Source organism: Phasianus colchicus, chromosome 37 (assembly GCF_987193195.1).
Source record: "Phasianus colchicus chromosome 37, bPhaCol1.hap1.1, whole genome shotgun sequence".
Lineage (NCBI taxonomy): Eukaryota > Metazoa > Chordata > Aves > Galliformes > Phasianidae > Phasianus > Phasianus colchicus.
The window spans coordinates 926,169-942,039 of record NC_143472.1 but is presented as its reverse complement, the minus strand read 5'-3'; the positions used below and the strand labels follow the sequence as shown (position 1 = coordinate 942,039).

At 61.5% G+C, this 15,871-nt stretch overlaps 2 protein-coding genes across 2 annotated transcripts; one reads left to right on the top strand and one right to left on the bottom strand.

The window, feature by feature from the left end:
* Positions 1–245: 245 nt before the first annotated feature.
* B4GAT1 (beta-1,4-glucuronyltransferase 1) lies at positions 246–4,617 on the top strand. The gene is made up of 2 exons (XM_031610470.2): positions 246–2,324; positions 3,717–4,617. The coding sequence occupies exons 1-2, from the start codon at positions 276–278 to the stop codon at positions 3,906–3,908; spliced, it is 2,241 nt and encodes a 746-aa protein (XP_031466330.2). The 5' UTR covers positions 246–275; the 3' UTR covers positions 3,909–4,617.
* A 2,583-nt stretch (positions 4,618–7,200) lies between these two features.
* On the bottom strand, positions 7,201–15,167 carry LOC116240143 (uncharacterized). Its single transcript, XM_090129721.1, has 8 exons — positions 14,960–15,167; positions 13,095–13,246; positions 12,906–13,008; positions 11,525–11,771; positions 11,103–11,212; positions 10,640–10,772; positions 8,039–10,560; positions 7,201–7,486 (listed from the first exon to the last, which is right to left on the bottom strand). Exons 1-8 carry the CDS (start codon positions 15,132–15,134, stop codon positions 7,458–7,460), a joined length of 3,471 nt encoding a protein of 1,156 aa, XP_089985847.1. The 5' UTR covers positions 15,135–15,167; the 3' UTR covers positions 7,201–7,457.
* Between the last annotated feature and the right edge of the window lie 704 nt (positions 15,168–15,871).

Sequence of the window (15,871 nt, the reverse complement as noted above, 5' to 3'; positions counted from 1 at the left end):
TCCCCCCCAACCCTCCCAGTCCCACCAGTGCCCCCCCAATAATCCCCCCCCAGTTCCGCCCCCAGTTCCCCCCACTTCCTCTCACTCCATCCCCAGTTCCCCCCAGTCTCCACCATTCCTCCCATTCGCCCCCCCAAATTCCTCCCAATCCCCCCCCAACCCTCCCAGTCCCACCAGTGCCCCCCCCAGTAACCCCCCCCCCCCCAATTCCCTCTCATTACCCCCCCCCCACCTCTCCCAGTCCCACCACTAACAGCCCCCCCCCTCCCCCCCCCATGCCCCGGGGTCGCTTGCTGGGGGGCTGCTTCTGGCTGCTGGGGGGGCTGGCGGTGCTGCAGACCCTCTATCTCTGGGCTCTGCCCCCCCCCCTCCCCCGTCCAGCCCCCCCCGGCCCCCCCTCCCGACCCCGTTTCCCCCCCCTTCCCCGAGGGGTGCTGGATGCTTCGGGTTCTTTCCGTGTTTATCGCCATATTTTAGGACCGCCCCCTCCCCCTTCTTTTTCGGACCCCCCCCTCGAATTGGTGCTGGCCACTCACGGCACCCCGGGACGGGTGGCGGGGGCTCTGGGGGGGCTGTTAGCCGGGGGGGGGTGGGGAGGTCCGCTCTCGGTGGCCGTTTTCGGGGGGGCGGGGGGCGGAGCTTTGGGGGATCTGCTGGGGGCTTTGGGGCACTGCCGGGGTTTTTGGGGTCGCCTCCGTTTGCACGTAGTGCTGGGGGCCGCCGCTCCCCCCCCGACCCCCCCCAGGACCCTCCTTCGACGCCCCTCCCCCCTACAGAACTCGGGGGGCTGCGGGGCGGCCCTAAAGCGTGTGGAGGCGGTCGCCGACCCCCCCAGTTACGTTTTGGGGGTGCCGTACCCAGGGAACCTATTGAGGAACGTGGCGTGGGGGGGGGCGGCGGGAGGGGACCCCCTTCGTGGGGGGGTCGGACCCCAGAATAAGGGGGGGGGACCCCAAACGTTTGTGCTGTTGGTGGATGCCGACGTGGTGCCGAGTGGGGGGCTGAGGGAGGGGTTCCTAAAGATGGTGGCTGAGGGGGGGGAACGGTGGGGACCCCCATTTATGGGGCGTCCCAGTGATTGGGTTGGGGAGGGGGTTGGGGGGGAACGGCGTGTCCTGGGGGTCCGCAACCCCATAGAGGACCCCAAGAGGGTCAGTGACCCCAACCCCATAGGGAACCCCAACCCCATAGAGGACCCCAAGAGCTTCGGTGACCCCAACCCTATAGGGGACCCCAACCTCATAGGGAGCCCTAAGAGATTCAGTGATCTCAACCCCATAAGGGTCCCCAAAAGGTTTGGTGACCCCAGCCCTATAGATGACCCCAAAAGCACAAAGGTTCTTGAGAGCCTCCATGATCCCCACAACCTCGGCGTTCTGAAGGACCCCAATGTCATCGAGGACCCCAACCCCGTGATCCCAAAGAGATTTGGTGTCCCCAGTGCCAGCACTCTGAAGGACCCCAATGCCATCAAAAACCCCAATGCTATGGAAGACCCCAACCCCAATTTGGGGGTCCCCAATGCCACGGGGGTCCCTGGAAATTTCAGTGACCCCAAAGACAACGCTCTGAAGGACCCCAAAGCCCTGGAAGACCCCAAAACCCTGGAAGATCCCCACACCATCGAAGACCCCAGTGTCATGGAAGACCCCAATGCCATCGAAGACCCCAATGCCATGGAAAATCCCAAAGCCCTGGAAGACCCCAAAGCCCTGGAAGATCCCCACACCATCGAAGACCCCAATGCCATGGAAGACCCCAAAGCCCTGGAAGACCCCCACACCATCGAAGACCCCAATGCCATGGAAGATCCCAAAGCCCTGAAAGACCCCCACACCTTCAAGGACCCCAGTGCCATGGAAGATCCCAACGCCATGGAAGATCCCAACGCCATGAAGGACCCCAACGCCATGACGGACCCCAAGACTTTGGACGACCCCGGTATTCCCAACGCCATAGAGATCCCCAACCCCATGGACGACCCCCACCCCCCAGGTGCCCCCATTGCCCCATGGGACCGGGTGGTCTTCGTGCTGCCAGCCTTCGAGGTGCACTCGGGGACGCCGATCCCAGCCACGAAAGCGGAGCTGCTGCACTTATGGGGTTTGGGGGCAGCTCGACCTTTCTATGGGGCTCTGTGCCCACGGTGCCAGGCACCCACCGACTATGGGAGGTGGTGGGAGCTGCCCCCGGGCCCCCAGCTGAGGGTGGCCTACGAGGCCCCATGGAGGGACCCTTGGGAGCCCTTCTATGTGGGGCCGGCCCAAGGCGTGCCCCCCTTCGACGAGCGCTTTGTGCAGTACGGCTTCAACCGCATCAGTCAGGTGAGGAGGGGGCTGTGGGGTGGCTGTAGGGGCTGCGGGGTGGCTATGAGGGTTGTGAGTGCTGTGGGTTGGCCATTGGAGCAGTGGGGTGGTTGTAGGAGCTGTGGGGTGGCTGTAGGGGCTATGGGGTGGCTATGAGGGTTGTGAGTGCTGTGGGTTGGCCATTGGAGCAGTGGGGTGGCTGTAGGGGCTATGGGGTGGCTATGAGGGTTGTGAGTGCTGTGGGTTGAGTACAGGGGCTGTGGGTTGGCCATTGGAGCAATGGGGTGGTTGTAGGGGCTATGGGGTGGATGCTGGGGCTATGGGGTGGACGCTGGGGCTATGGGGTGGCTATGAGGGTTGTGAGTGCTGTGGGTTGGCCATTGGAGCAATGGGGTGGTTGTAGTGGCTATGGGGTGGCTATAGGGGCTGTGGGATGGCTATGAGGGTTGTGAGTGCTGTGGGTTGGCCATTGGAGCATTGGGGTGGCTGTAGGGGCTGTGGGGTGGCTATGAGGGTTGTGAGTGCTGTGGGTTGAATACAGCGGCTGTGGGTTGGCCATTGGAGCAATGGGGTGGTTGTAGGGGCTATGGGGTGGCTGTAGGGGCTGTGGGGTGGCTATGAGGGTTGTGAGTGCTGTGGGTTGGCCATTGGAGCAGTGGGGTGGTTGTAGGGGCTGTGGGGTGGCTGTAGGGGCTATGGGGTGGCTATGAGGGTTGTGAGTGCTGTGGGTTGGCCATTGGAGCAGTGGGGTGGTTGTAGGGGCTGTGGGGTGGCTGTAGGGGCTATGGGGTGGCTGTAGGGGCTATGGGGTGGTCACTGGGGCTATGGGGTGGCTGTGAAGGCTGTGGGTTGGATATAGGGGCTGTGGGGTGGTTGTAGGGGCAGTGGGGTGGCTGTAGGGGCTATGGGGTGGCTATGTGGGTTGTGAGTGCTGTGGGTTGAGTACAGGGGCTGTGGGTTGGCCATTGGAGCTATGGGGTGTCTGTAGGGGCTATGGGGTGATCACTGGGGCTATGGGGTGGCTTTAGGGGCTGTGGGGTGGTCACTGGGGCTATGGGGTGGCTGTGAAGGCTGTGGGTTGGATATAGGGGCTGTGGGGTGGTTGTAGGGGCTGTGGGGTGGTCTCTGGTGCTATGGGATGGCCACTGGAGCTATGGGGTGGCTATGGGGTGGTGGATTGGCCACTGGGACTATGGGATGGCTGTGGGGCGGTGGGCTGACTGCTGTGGTTATGGGATGGCTGTGGGGACTATGGATCAAACACTGGGGTTATGAGATAGCTTTAGGGTCCTGTAGATGCTATGGGGTGGCCGTGGGGGACCCATGGGTGCCATAGGGAGATCTCAGGGTGCTATAGGGTTCTGTGGGACGCAGCGGGTGCCATGGGCTGACACTTCACACCCCCCCCAGGCGTGCGAGCTGCACATGGCCGGGTTCCGCTTTGCGGTGCTGGACGGCGCCTTCGTGGTCCACCGTGGCTTCAAGGAGGCAGGAGGCTTCCATGGGGCGAAGGAGGCCGAGCTGACCCACAACCGGCAGCTCTACCGCCGCTTCCGCGCCGAGCTGCACCAGCGCTACCCCAACTCACCACGACGATGCTGACAGCGTGGGGTGCTGAGTCCTGGGGTGTGGGGTCCGTTGGCATTGGCCTGGGTCTCATCAGTGTTGGTCCCGTTGACGTTGGTCGTGTGGGTCCCGTTGACGTTGGTCCCATTGAGTGTGGCCTACTGGGTCCCATTGACATTGGCCAAGTGGGTCCCGTTGGCGTTGGTCCCATTGGTGTTGGCCAACTGGATCCCGTTGGCACCGGTCCCATTGACTGTGGCCTACTGGGTCCCATTGTTCCTGCTCCCATCAGCATTGGCCATGTGGGTCCCATTGATGCTGGTCCCATTGAGTGTGGTCTACTGGGTCCCATAGGTGTTGGTCAGGCTGACATTGGCCAACAGGATCCCACTGGCACTGGTCCCATGCAGTGTGGCCAACTGGGTCCCATTGGTTCTGGTCCCATTCAGTGTGGCCTACTGGATCCCAATGGTGTCGGTCAGGTTGACATTGGCCAACAGGATCCCATTGGTTCTGGTCCCATTGGCTGTGGCCTACTGGATCCCATCAGCATTGGCCACGTGGGTCCCATTGACGTTGGTCCCATTGGTGTTGGCCAACTGGATCCCATCGAGGTTGGCCAGGAGGATCCTACTGCCATTGGTCCCGTTGGTGTTGGTCTCCTTGACGTTGGCCAACTGGGTTCCATTGTTGTTGCCCAAGTGGCTGCCATTAAAATTTGTGCCATTGACGTTGGCCAACTGGATCCCGTGGGGTCACACTGGATCTCCATGCATTGCACTGGGGACACTGGGGACACTGGGGACGTGGGGGCATTGGGTCGTGTTGGGTCTCCATCCATTGCACTGGGATATCAGGAACGTCAAGGGCACTGGGGACAGAGGGGACATTGGGTTTGGTTTGGTCTCCATCCATTGTTTTGGGGACATCGGGGACACTGAGGGCACTGGGGACAATGGGGACATGGGGTCACGTTGGATCTCCATCCATTGGTTTGGGGACATTGGGGACATGGGGTCAGGTTGGATCTCCATCCATTGGACTGGGGACTGGGGACATTGGGGACATGGGGTCATTTTGGGTTTCCATCCATTGGTTTGGGGACATGGGGTCACGTTGGATCTCCATCCATTGGTTTGGGGACATGGGGACACTGGGGTCACATTGGATCTCTATCCATTGGGGACACTGAGGGCACTGGGGACACTGAGGAAAATGGGGACATTGGGGACATGGGGTCATTTTGGATCTCCATCCATTGGTTTGGGGACATTGGGGACATGGGGTCACACTGGATCTCCATCCATTGGTTTGGGGACATGGGGACACTGGGGACATGGGGTCACTTTCACAGAATCACAGAATCACAGAATCGTAGGGGTTGGAAGGGACCTCCAGAGATCATCGAGTCCAACCCCCTGCCAAATCAGGTTCCCTACACCAGGTCGCACAGGTAGGCGTCCAGGCGGGTCTTGAATATCTCCAGAGAAGGAGACTCCACCACCTCCCTGGGCAGCCTGTTCCAGTGCTCCGTCACCTCACTGTAAAGAAGTTCTTGCACACATTGGTGCGGAACTTCCTATGCTCCAGCTTCTGGCCATTTCCCCTTGTCCTGTCTCCGCACACTGCTGAAAACAGTCTGGCCTCGCCACTTTGCCCCCCACACCTCAGATATTTATAGACCTGGATCAGGTCCCCTCTCAGTCTTCTCTTCTCAAGGCTAAACAGGCCCAGCTCACTCAGCCTTTCCTCATAGGGGAGACGCTCCAGGCCCTTCACCATCTTTGTGGCTCTCCGCTGGACTCTTTCCAAGAGATCCCTGTCTTTTTTGTACTGGGGAGCCCAGAACTGGACACAGTACTCCAGATGAGGCCTTACCAGGGCAGAGTAGAGGGGGAGGATCACCTCCCTCGACCTGCTGGCCACGCTCTTTTTAGTGCACCCCAGAATGCCATTGGCCTTTTTGGCCACAAGGGCACACTGCTGGCTCATGGCCAACCTGTCATCCACCAGGACACCCAGGTCCCTCTGCAGAGCTCCTCTCCAGCAGGTCATCCCCCAACCTGTACCGGTGCATGCAATTATTCCTCCCTAGGTGCAAGACTCTACACTTGCTTTTGTTAAACCTCATCTGGTTCCTTACTGCCCAGCTCTCCAGCCTGTCCAGGTCTCGCTGAATGGCAGCACAGCCTTCAGGCGTGTCAGCCAATCCTCCCAACTTCGTATCATCAGCAAACTTGCTGAGGGTGGCCACTATTCCCTCATTGAGGTCACTGATGAAGATGTTGAACAGGACCGGACCCAGCACCGACCCCTGGGGAACACCGCTGGTTACAGGTCTGCAACCGGACTCTGCAAACACTTTGGATCTCCATCCATTGGTTTGGGGTACTGGGGTACTGGGACACTGGGGACATGGGGTCACACTGGATCTCCATCCATTGGATTGGGGACATGGGGACATTGGGGTCACACTGGATCTCCATCCATTGGTTTGGGGACATTGGGGACATGGGGTCAGGTTGGGTCTCCATCCATTGGTTTGGGGACACTGGGGACATGGCGTCGGGTTGGATTCTCCATCCATTGGACTGGGGACATTGGGGACATTGGGTCATTTTGGATCTCCATCCATTGGTTTGGGAACATGGGGTCACGTTGGATCTCCATCCATTGGTTTGGGGACACTGGGGACATGGGGTCAAGTTGGATCTCCATCCATTGGTTTGGGGACATTGAGAGCAATGGGGACAAAGGGGACACTGGGGTCATGGGGTCGTGTTGGGTCTCCATTCGTGGTGTTGGGGACATCGGGGACATCGGGGACAGATGTGACATTGAGGACACGCAGTCATGTTGGGTCTCCATTTATTGCGTTGGGGACAAAAGGGGACACAGGGGACATGGGTTTCCCGATGGTTTTCAGTCCTTGGTGTGGGTGACATCGGGGACACGCGGTGTGGCACCGTCCCACATCCCTTGGGGACATTGGGGACGTCGAGCCGTGGGGCATCTCCGCATCATCCGAGGTGTTGGGGGGGGGTTTCAGGGGCGGGGGGAAGGGGGCATCCCGCTGTGACGGGTCATGATGGCTGGGGTCGGGGACGTCGGGGACATCGGGGACATTGGGGACACTGGGGGGGGTGTTGGGGACATTGGGGGACGCTGAGCCACAACACGTCTCAGTCCCTCAGGCTGGGGACATTGGGGACATCTCTGGGTCCCCGGGGTTGGGGACATTGAGTCACGACGTCCCCAACCTTTTGAGGTGCCACACATTTATGGGGGAGCTCTGCCAAAAACGCAGAGCCTGGAGTTGGGGGGGGGTTGGGGGAGAGGGGGGGGGACACGAGGACGGTGACAAAGGGACGAGGACGGTGACGAGGGATGGGGACACTCCTGGGGGGGGACAATGGGACAATCGTCCCCCAATTACCTTAGAGACTCGTTACGAGTTAAATTAGCACGAAAGGCCCCGGGGGGGGCGCGGGTTGGGGGCGGCCGGGGCCGGGGGGACGGTGGCACCAGGCCGGGGTGACAATGACAATATGCCATACTGGGGGCAAGTCGCGTCACAGACTTAGTTCAGAACGACGGGGCACGCTGGCTTCCGGCTGTGGGGGAGGAATAAAGGGTGTTAGGGACCCCCGGAGAAAACCCCAAAGTCATCAGACCCCAAAGATCCCAGAGACCCAAAGTGGGGACCCCGTTGTCACCCACCGCCACGGTGCCACCCAGGACCCCGCGGTGACCCAACTGTGCCATCCCATATTGTGCACCCACCTGTCACCCATGGGAGCCCACCGTGGGGGTGCCACCCAGGACCCCAAAGTCCCCATTCACCCAAATGGGAACGCCATATGGGGGACCCCATTGTCACCCACCATGTCGGTGTCACCCAGGACCCCCTGTCTTGACCCCAATGACCCAACGGTGCCATCCCATATGAGGGACCCCATTGTCACCCACCATGGAGGTGTCACCCGGGACCCCATATGCCCCCCCAAAGTCCCCAATGTCCCAAATGTCCCAGACCAGGAACCCAACTGTCACCCATAGGAACCTACATGCAGATGCCACCCCATAGCATCCTCCCCACCCCATGGCATCCTCCCCACCCCATGGCAGCATCCTCCCCCCACCCCATAGCATCCCCCTCCCCCTACCTTGGCGGAAGGCGTCCTGGAGGCGGCTCTGGGGGAGTTGATACAACTCAGCGAAGGGGTCGCGGGGCGACCGGGGTTGTGGGGGGGGGCGCGGGCTGGGGACCCCATTGGGGTGCCTGGGTCCCCCCCCTGTAGAGGTGGTGACGGCGGCAGCCGCCAAACCCCGCAGCAGACGACGCAGAGCAGTGGGGCCGGGGGGGGCCGACGTCGGCGGCGGTGACGTTTCGGGGGTGAGAAGAGATCCGGGGGTCCCTCCTGTGACCCCCCCGGGGCTTTCGGGACTTGGTGGCAGTTTTTCAGGGACGGCTTCGGGGGGCTCCGGGGGTCCGAAGGCGAAGGGCGGTGCTTGCCGGGGAGTGTAGGGAGGCGTCCAGGTTTCGGTTGCTGCCCCCCCTGGCACATCGGGGGCCAAACGGGTGCCCACAGCCAAACCCATGCCGATGTTGGCCCCCAAGGCCAGCCCCATGGCGGGACCCACGGCGTTGGGTCTGATGGCACCCAGCCCGACGCCGGATCCGGCACCGGCCACGATGTTCGCTCCGACGCCGGTGCTGATGGCGGGTGGAAGGGCAGAGTCAGTGTTGGCTCCGAGGCCGAGTCCAACGCTGGTGCTGACGTCGGTTCTGAGTCCAACGTTGGCTCCGACGGCGAAGCCGAGGGCGGATCCGATGCCGGCAGCACCGCCGGCTCCAACTCCAGCACTGACGGCGAGCCCAACACCGATGTCCGGTCCTGGTGCAGAGCTGTTGGCTCCAACGTTGGCTCCGAGACCCAATGCGACACCGGGTCCAAGAGCGGAGCCAACACCGGTGCTGAGGTTGGCTCCAACAGCAGCTCTGGCGCTGGCACCCACAGCTGATGGGAGGGGAGCAGCGCTGTTGGCTGCAGCGCCGAGTCCAATGGCAACATCGACCTCAGAGCCAAGGGTAGAACCAACGTTGGCACCAACGCCGGCTCCCATGGCAAGTCCAGCACCAGATCCAAGGGTGGAGCCTACGTTGGCTGCAACACCGGCTCCCATGGCAAGTCCAGCACCAGATCCAAGAGTAGAATCAACGTTGGCACCAACGCCGGCTCCAACAGCGAGTCCAACACCAGATCCAAGAGAAGAGCCAACATTGGCACTGACGCCGGCTCCCATGGCAAGTCCAACACCGGATCCAAGAGTAGAACCAATGTTGGCACCAACACCAGCTCCAACAGCAAGTCCAGATCCAAGAGTAGAGCCAACATTGGCACCAACGCCGGATCCCATGGCAAGTCCAACACCGGATCCAAGAGTAGAACCAGCACTGGCACCAACACCGGATCCCATGGCAAGTCCAGATCCAAGAGTAGAGCCAACATTGGCACCAGCGCCAGCTCCAACAGCAAGTCCAGATCCAAGAGTAGAGCCAACATTGGCACTGACACCGGCTCCGATGCCAAGTCCAGATCCATGTGTAGAGACAACGCTGGCACCGACGCCGGCTCCAACAGCAAGGCCAACGCCGGATCCAAGAGTAGAGCCAACGCTGGCACCGACGCCGGCTCCAATGGCAAGGCCGACGCCAGGTCCGACACCAGATCCGAGAGCAGAGCTGACATTGGTTCCGAGAGCAGCTCCAAGGCCAAGTCCAACCGTAGATCCAAGAGTAGAGGCGGCATTGGTTCCGATGTTGGCTCCAAGGCTGAGTCCGACGCTGGTTCCAACGCTGGCACCCACAGTGAGTCCAACGCCGGCGCTGAGGTCGGTTGGAAGAGCAGAACCAACGGCCCCAATGCCGAGCCCAACACTGGCTCTGACGCCACTTCCGAGCCCAGATCCGATGTTGGCACCGATGTCGAGAGCCACGCCGGCTCCAAGCCCGTGGGCAGCGTCTGCTCCGGTGTTGGTTTGGAGGCCAGCTGCCATGCCATCCGCAGCACCGGGCCCGAGGGCTGCTGCAATGTCAGCCCCAAGAGAGGGGCCAACGCCGGGGCTGCCGCCTGCTGCCACGCCAAGGCCGACGTCGACTCTGATGCCGGCGCTGATGTCAGCACCAAGGCCGTGTCCGACACCATCTTCAAGACCACGGCCAACGTCCATCCCAATGCCGGGCTCAGCATTGGCCCCAAGGCCGATCCCAAGGCCGTGTCCCACGCCGGATCCAAGAGAAGGGTCAACGTTGGCCGCGGCGCCGTGTTCCATGGCGGCTCCGAGCCCAGATCCCACGTTTGTTCTGAGTCCATGTCCAACACCGGCTCCAATGCCGGGTCCAACGTTGGCTGTGGCGTTGGCTCCGTGTCCGATGTCAGCTCCAACTCCGACCCCAAGGCCAAGAGCAACGCTGGCTCCACCACTGGCTCCAAGCTCGGCTCCCAGCATGAGATCAACTCCAGATCCAACACCGGGGCCAACGTCAAGACCAGCGCCGACGCCGAGATCCCCACCGGCTCCGATGTCCGCCCCAGGGAAGTCAAACCCAGGACCAAAGGAATCCGGGGGTCCTGGTGGGGCTTCAGCTGCCAGTTGCTGCCGCAAACACCAGGCTTCGGCCTCACTGTGGGAGAAATCGGTCATCAGTAGCGCACACAGATAATGGGGTCTGCTGTGGGGGCACCTTTGGGTGCTGCACTCACCTGATGATGAAGTTGTGGGCAAGTAGGGCCGGGCCCTCGGGGCGCAGGCGGGTGTAGACCCAGGTCCAGCCCAGGCCGTCCTTGCGCTGCAGCCTCGTCACCAACTCCCCCCTTGCCTCTCCTCCTGCACCCGCTGTGGGGAGAAAAGGGGACATCAGTGGGGCGGGGGTGGGATGGCAGGGATGGGGACGGGGGAAGCTGTGGGGTCAGGGAGGCAGAAGGCGGTGGAGATATGGGGTGGGGGAACCCCGTTTGGGGTTTGGGGATGTCATACGAGGTGTCATGGGGGTGTGGGACAGCGGAACTCCAAAGGAGGTGTGGGGCATGGGAGGACAGTCAGAGTGACCCCGAGAGGTCCAGAGGACACTCAAGGGGATGGAGGGCACCCAAGGGACACTGGAGGGCATGGAGCTTTGAGTGGGGGGGGGTGGCTTGGGACACCCAGGAACAGGGGGGCACTCACCGAGGCAGAGGTGCTGGCGGGCGACGTGTCCCAGGTCCTCGGGGTGCAGCAGTCGATACCAGGAGCGCCCCAGGAGCTCTGCACGAGCATAGCCCAGGTGGATCTGCACACTGCAGGATGACATGGGGACGAGTCAACCCCCCTGGAACGTTTAGGATCCCCCCCCCCCTCCAAGATGTTTGGGATCCCCCCAGGACACCCGGATCCCCCCTTCTCAGGTTCCCTCCACAGAAATCGGGGTCCCTTTTTGCACGCTCCCGTGTTGTCCCTCCCCGAGGGATGGTTGGGTGTCCCACTGCATATTTCTGTCTGTGCACGTCTGGATCCTTTCTTGGCCATCTACCTCCCCCAGTTCCACACCCCCCACCCCCCAAAGAAACCTGGGATCCCGGAAGTGACCGCTGGGATGCGGTGATCCTCACCTATCAGAGATGTCGAGCAGAGCGAGATCCCGTGCATGGCGGCTCTCGAAGGCGGGCAGCAACAAAGAGTCAGCGCAGGGCCAGGGCGGGGGGTCCAGGGGGGCACAAAAAGCCACAAAAAGCCCCGGGAGTGCCCCGGGGGGTCCGGGGGGGGCCTGGAAGCGACCCCGCAGCAGCACCAGCTTCCGTCCGGCGCTGGGCCGGCGTGACGCTCGTGAGGTGGTGAAGCGGCAGCGGAAGAGGCGCTCTGAGGGGGGGGATGATGGGGTGGTCGGCACCAGTGGTCCCTACAGCATCTGTCTGTCCATCCTTCCAACCATTCATCCAACCACCGAACCAATCAATCTCTCATCAGACCAGGCATTCGTCCACCCAGCTGTCCATTGAACCAACCAACCGTCCACCCAAACGTCCATCCAGCCAAACATCCCTCCATCCATCCACCCAACCATCCACCCAACCATCCACCCAACCAACTAACCATCCCTTCATTCACCCAACCACCCACTGAACCAACCATTTATCCACACATCAAGCCATCTCCCCATCCATTCATCCCTCCATCCATCCGCCCACCCGCTCACCCATCCTCCCATCTGTCCACTGAACCACCCACCCGTCCATCCAAGCATCCATTAAACCAACCAACAATCCATCCATCAGAACAACCATCTCTCCATCCACCCGAGCACCCACCGAACCAACCATTTCTCCACACATCCAACCATCTCTTCAACCATTCAGCCATCTATCCATTCATCCATCCATCCGTCCATCCATCCATCCATCCATCCATCCATCCAAACATCCATCCATCCATCCGTCCATCCATCCATCCATCCAAACATCCATCCATCCATCCATCCATCCATCCATCCATCCATCCATCCATCCGTCCATCCATCCATCCATCCGTCCATCCAACCATTCATCCATCCATCCATCCATCCATCCAATCATCCAACCCTCCACTGAACCAACCAACCATCCCTTCATTCCCCCAACCATCCCTCCATCCAACGATCTCTCCATCCACTCAACCACCCCTCCATTCTCCCACCCACCCATCTCCCAACCGTCCATTCACTGAACCAACCATCCCTCCGTCCACCCTCCCAACCACCCTTTAGCCCAACAGACCTTCCACCCAACTATCAATTGAACCGACCTACCGTCCATCCATCCTTCCATCCCTCCATCCCTCCATCCAACCAACCACCCATCGAACGGGTCAACCGTCTCTTCATCTCCTCAACCACTCATCAAACCACCTCTCCATCCACCCAACCATTCACTCCGTCCATCCACCCCTCCACCCACGCCAACTCCCTCAACCCCCTCTCCCAATCTATCCCCCCTCAACACCTCGAAGCCCACCTACCTGGCTGGGGGGCTCCAGGCAGGGCCAACTGGTGCCGCACCAGGGGGTGGTCAGCCGGATCCAGCAGGTCGTAAATGCTGTCACCCTGTGCCACCAGATCCACCTGTTTTGAGGGGGAAAGCGGGGGGTCAGCGCCCTGCCCAGTCTCCTTGTCCCCCCGTCTCCGTGTTCCCACGTCCCCGTGCCCACCATGGAGTGCCCCAGGTGCTGCGCGACGTTGTCGGTGACTCCGACCAACTTCCCCTCGTGGGTGACAGCCAACAGGAACCCAGGCAGCGACGCCACCAGATCAGCCAACTCCGGCCCCCCCAACAGCTCCATGGGTGCTCCCCGCGCCGGACCTGCGTGTGGACACGTGTCAGCACCCACCGCGTCCCCCACCACTCGCACTGACCCACAGAAGCGCCCGCTCCCTGCTCCTACTCCCGTCCTATCACTTCCCAATCAATCCCAGCTTTCCCCTGCTGTTCCTCCGCGTCTCAGTTCCACGGTTCTTGTTTCCAATCCCCGCTCCTGTTCCCTACCCCTGGGCTCAGTCCTTGCCCCAGTCCTTGACCCCGTCCCTTTCACAGTGTCTCCAAATCTCCCAGTGCCCCCATCCCTCTCCTGTGTCCCCATCTCTCCCCCGCCGCTGCTCGCGGTGCTGAACCCGTTGCAGCGCCCGGTAATCCGATCCCTCTCCCTCATCCCCATCCCGGTTTCCCATCCCGGTTTCCCATCCCATCCCAGTTCCTCATCCCAGTTCCCCATCCCAGTTTCCCATTCCACCCCAGTCCCTCATCGCTGCTGCTGTCCGTGGTGCTGAACAATCTACACAGACCGTTTCCGTTCGCTATCCATGGTACTGAAACCCGTTACAGCGCCCGGTAATCCCATCCCAGTTCCCCATCCCGGTATCCCATCCCAGTACCCTATCCCAGTATCTCATCTCGGTACCCCATTCTTTCACCCTATGCCATCCCAGTTCCCCATTCCATCCCCGTACCCCCCCCCAGTTCCCGATCCCATTCCCCCATCTCTGCCGCTGTCCGTGGTGCTCAACCCTCTGCACCACCGGTTCCCGTTGGCTGTCCATTGTTCTGAACCCGTTAAAGCGCCCGGTAATCCCATCCCGTATCCCATCCCAGTCCCCCATCCTGGTACCCTATCCAATCCCAGTCCCCCATGCCATCCCAGTTGCCGATCCCATCCCAGTCCCCTATCGCTGCCGCTATCCGTGGTGCTGAACCCGTTACAGCGCCCGGTAATTCAATCCCGGTTCCCCATCCCAGTGCCCCATTCCCTCTCAGTTCCCTACCCCTGCCGCTGTCCGTGGTGCGAAACCAGTAAGAACTCCCGGTAATCTCATCCTGGTAACCCATCCCAGATCCCGAACCCATTCCCCCATCGCTGTCGCTGTCCGCGGTGATGAACTCGTTACATCTCCCATCTCAATTCCTCGTCTCAGTCCCTCATTCCATCCCAGTTCCCTATCCCAGTGCCCGATCCCATCTCTGTATCCCATCCCAGTTCAACATTGCTGCCGCTGTCAGCGGTGCTGAACCTGTAACAGTTCCCGTAAATCCCATCCCAGTTCCCATCCCGGTATCCCATCCGAGTTCCCCATCCCAGTTCCCCATCCTGGCACTCCATCCCATCCCAGTTCCCCGATCCCATCCCAGTTCCCCCATCCCAACCCAGTTCCCCCATCCCAGTTCCGACCCCATTTCCAATCGCTGCCGCTGTCCATGGTGCTGAACCCCGTGTTCCCTCAGTCCCTTTCGCTGTCCATGGTGCTGAAATCCCCGCTCCTCCGTCCCGTTCGCTGTCCGTGGTGCTGAAACCCTCACTGTTCCCACTTCGTTCACTGTCCATGGTGCTGAACCCCTCACTCATTCGTCCCGTTCGCTGTCCGTGGTGCTGAAACCCTCACTGCTCCCACCCCGTTCTCTGTCCGTGGTGCTGAAACCCTTACCCCTCCTATCCCGTTCGCTGTCCGCTGTGCTGCTCCCGTCCCCCCGACCCCCATTCCCCACCCGGACCCCCAGCCAAACATCCTCTCTCCCCGCACTCACCGGGCCGCAGACACGCTCCTTTCCTCGTGTAGATGCAGGCGAGGGCCATGACGTGCAGGTAGGAGAGCCGCGGGCGGTCGCCGTCCGGCAGCGGGAGGAGATCGCGGAGGGCGCGGATTTCAGCGTTGATTTGGTCGCGCCGCGCCTTGGAGGCGCCTTTGGTGGAGCGGAGCATCCTCGCGCCGCGCCGCGCATCCCGAGCCCCGCTTATATGGCTCCCGGGCCAGCCGACGTCACCGTGACGTCACCCGCGGGGAGGGGGGGGGGAGCGTCAGTGCTGACGTCATCACGCGCACGGAGCGGGGGGGGAGCGGGGGGAGGGGGGAGAGCGGTGGTTTCACACCGAAATAGGAGATGGCGCGCGGAGAGGGGCGGGGATTGGGGAAGGGGGGGGGTGACGGTGAGGGGGACGGAGGGATGGACAGAGGGACGGATATAGGGATGAATGGGGGGCGATGGGGATGGACAGAAGGACACTGGGGTGGATGTGGGGACGGATGAGGCCGATGAGGGGCAATGGTGATGGACAGATGGACGCTGGGATGGATGTGGGGATGGATGGGGTTAATGATAGGTGATGGGGACAGACAGACGGACACGGGTGGATGTAGGGATGGGTGGGGTCAATGTGGGGCAATGGAGATGGACAGACGGACACTGGGATGGATGTGGGGATGGATGGGGTCAATGATAGGTGATGGTGATGGACAGACAGACACCGGGGTGGACAGAAGGATGGGCATGAGGGACGGATGGGGTCAGTGGAGGCATCGAGAATGGACAGACGGACATCGGAAAGGACAGCGGGGGTCAATGGGGAAAGGGAGGGGTCAGTGGGGGCAGGATGGACGGATGGACACGGCAATGGGATTCAATGGAAGCGGTAATGGGGGGTCGTGGGGGGGGCAATGG

What these genes read in the sequence shown, in the direction of transcription:
- B4GAT1 (XM_031610470.2), top strand. Translation starts at nt 276, where the DNA reads ATGCCCCGGGGTCGCTTGCTGGGGGGCTGCTTCTGGCTGCTGGGGGGG. An exon ending in GCTTCAACCGCATCAGTCAG is followed by an intron (nt 2,325 to 3,716) that starts GTGAGGAGGGGG and finishes CACCCCCCCCAG; the next exon opens with GCGTGCGAGCTGCACATGGC.
- LOC116240143 (XM_090129721.1), bottom strand. Translation starts at nt 15,134, where the DNA reads ATGCTCCGCTCCACCAAAGGCGCCTCCAAGGCGCGGCGCGACCAAATC. An exon ending in AGGAGCGTGTCTGCGGCCCG is followed by an intron (nt 13,247 to 14,959) that starts GTGAGTGCGGGG and finishes GTCCACACGCAG; the next exon opens with GTCCGGCGCGGGGAGCACCC. An exon ending in CCAGGACGCCTTCCGCCAAG is followed by an intron (nt 7,487 to 8,038) that starts GTAGGGGGAGGG and finishes CCTCCCCCACAG; the next exon opens with CCGGAAGCCAGCGTGCCCCG.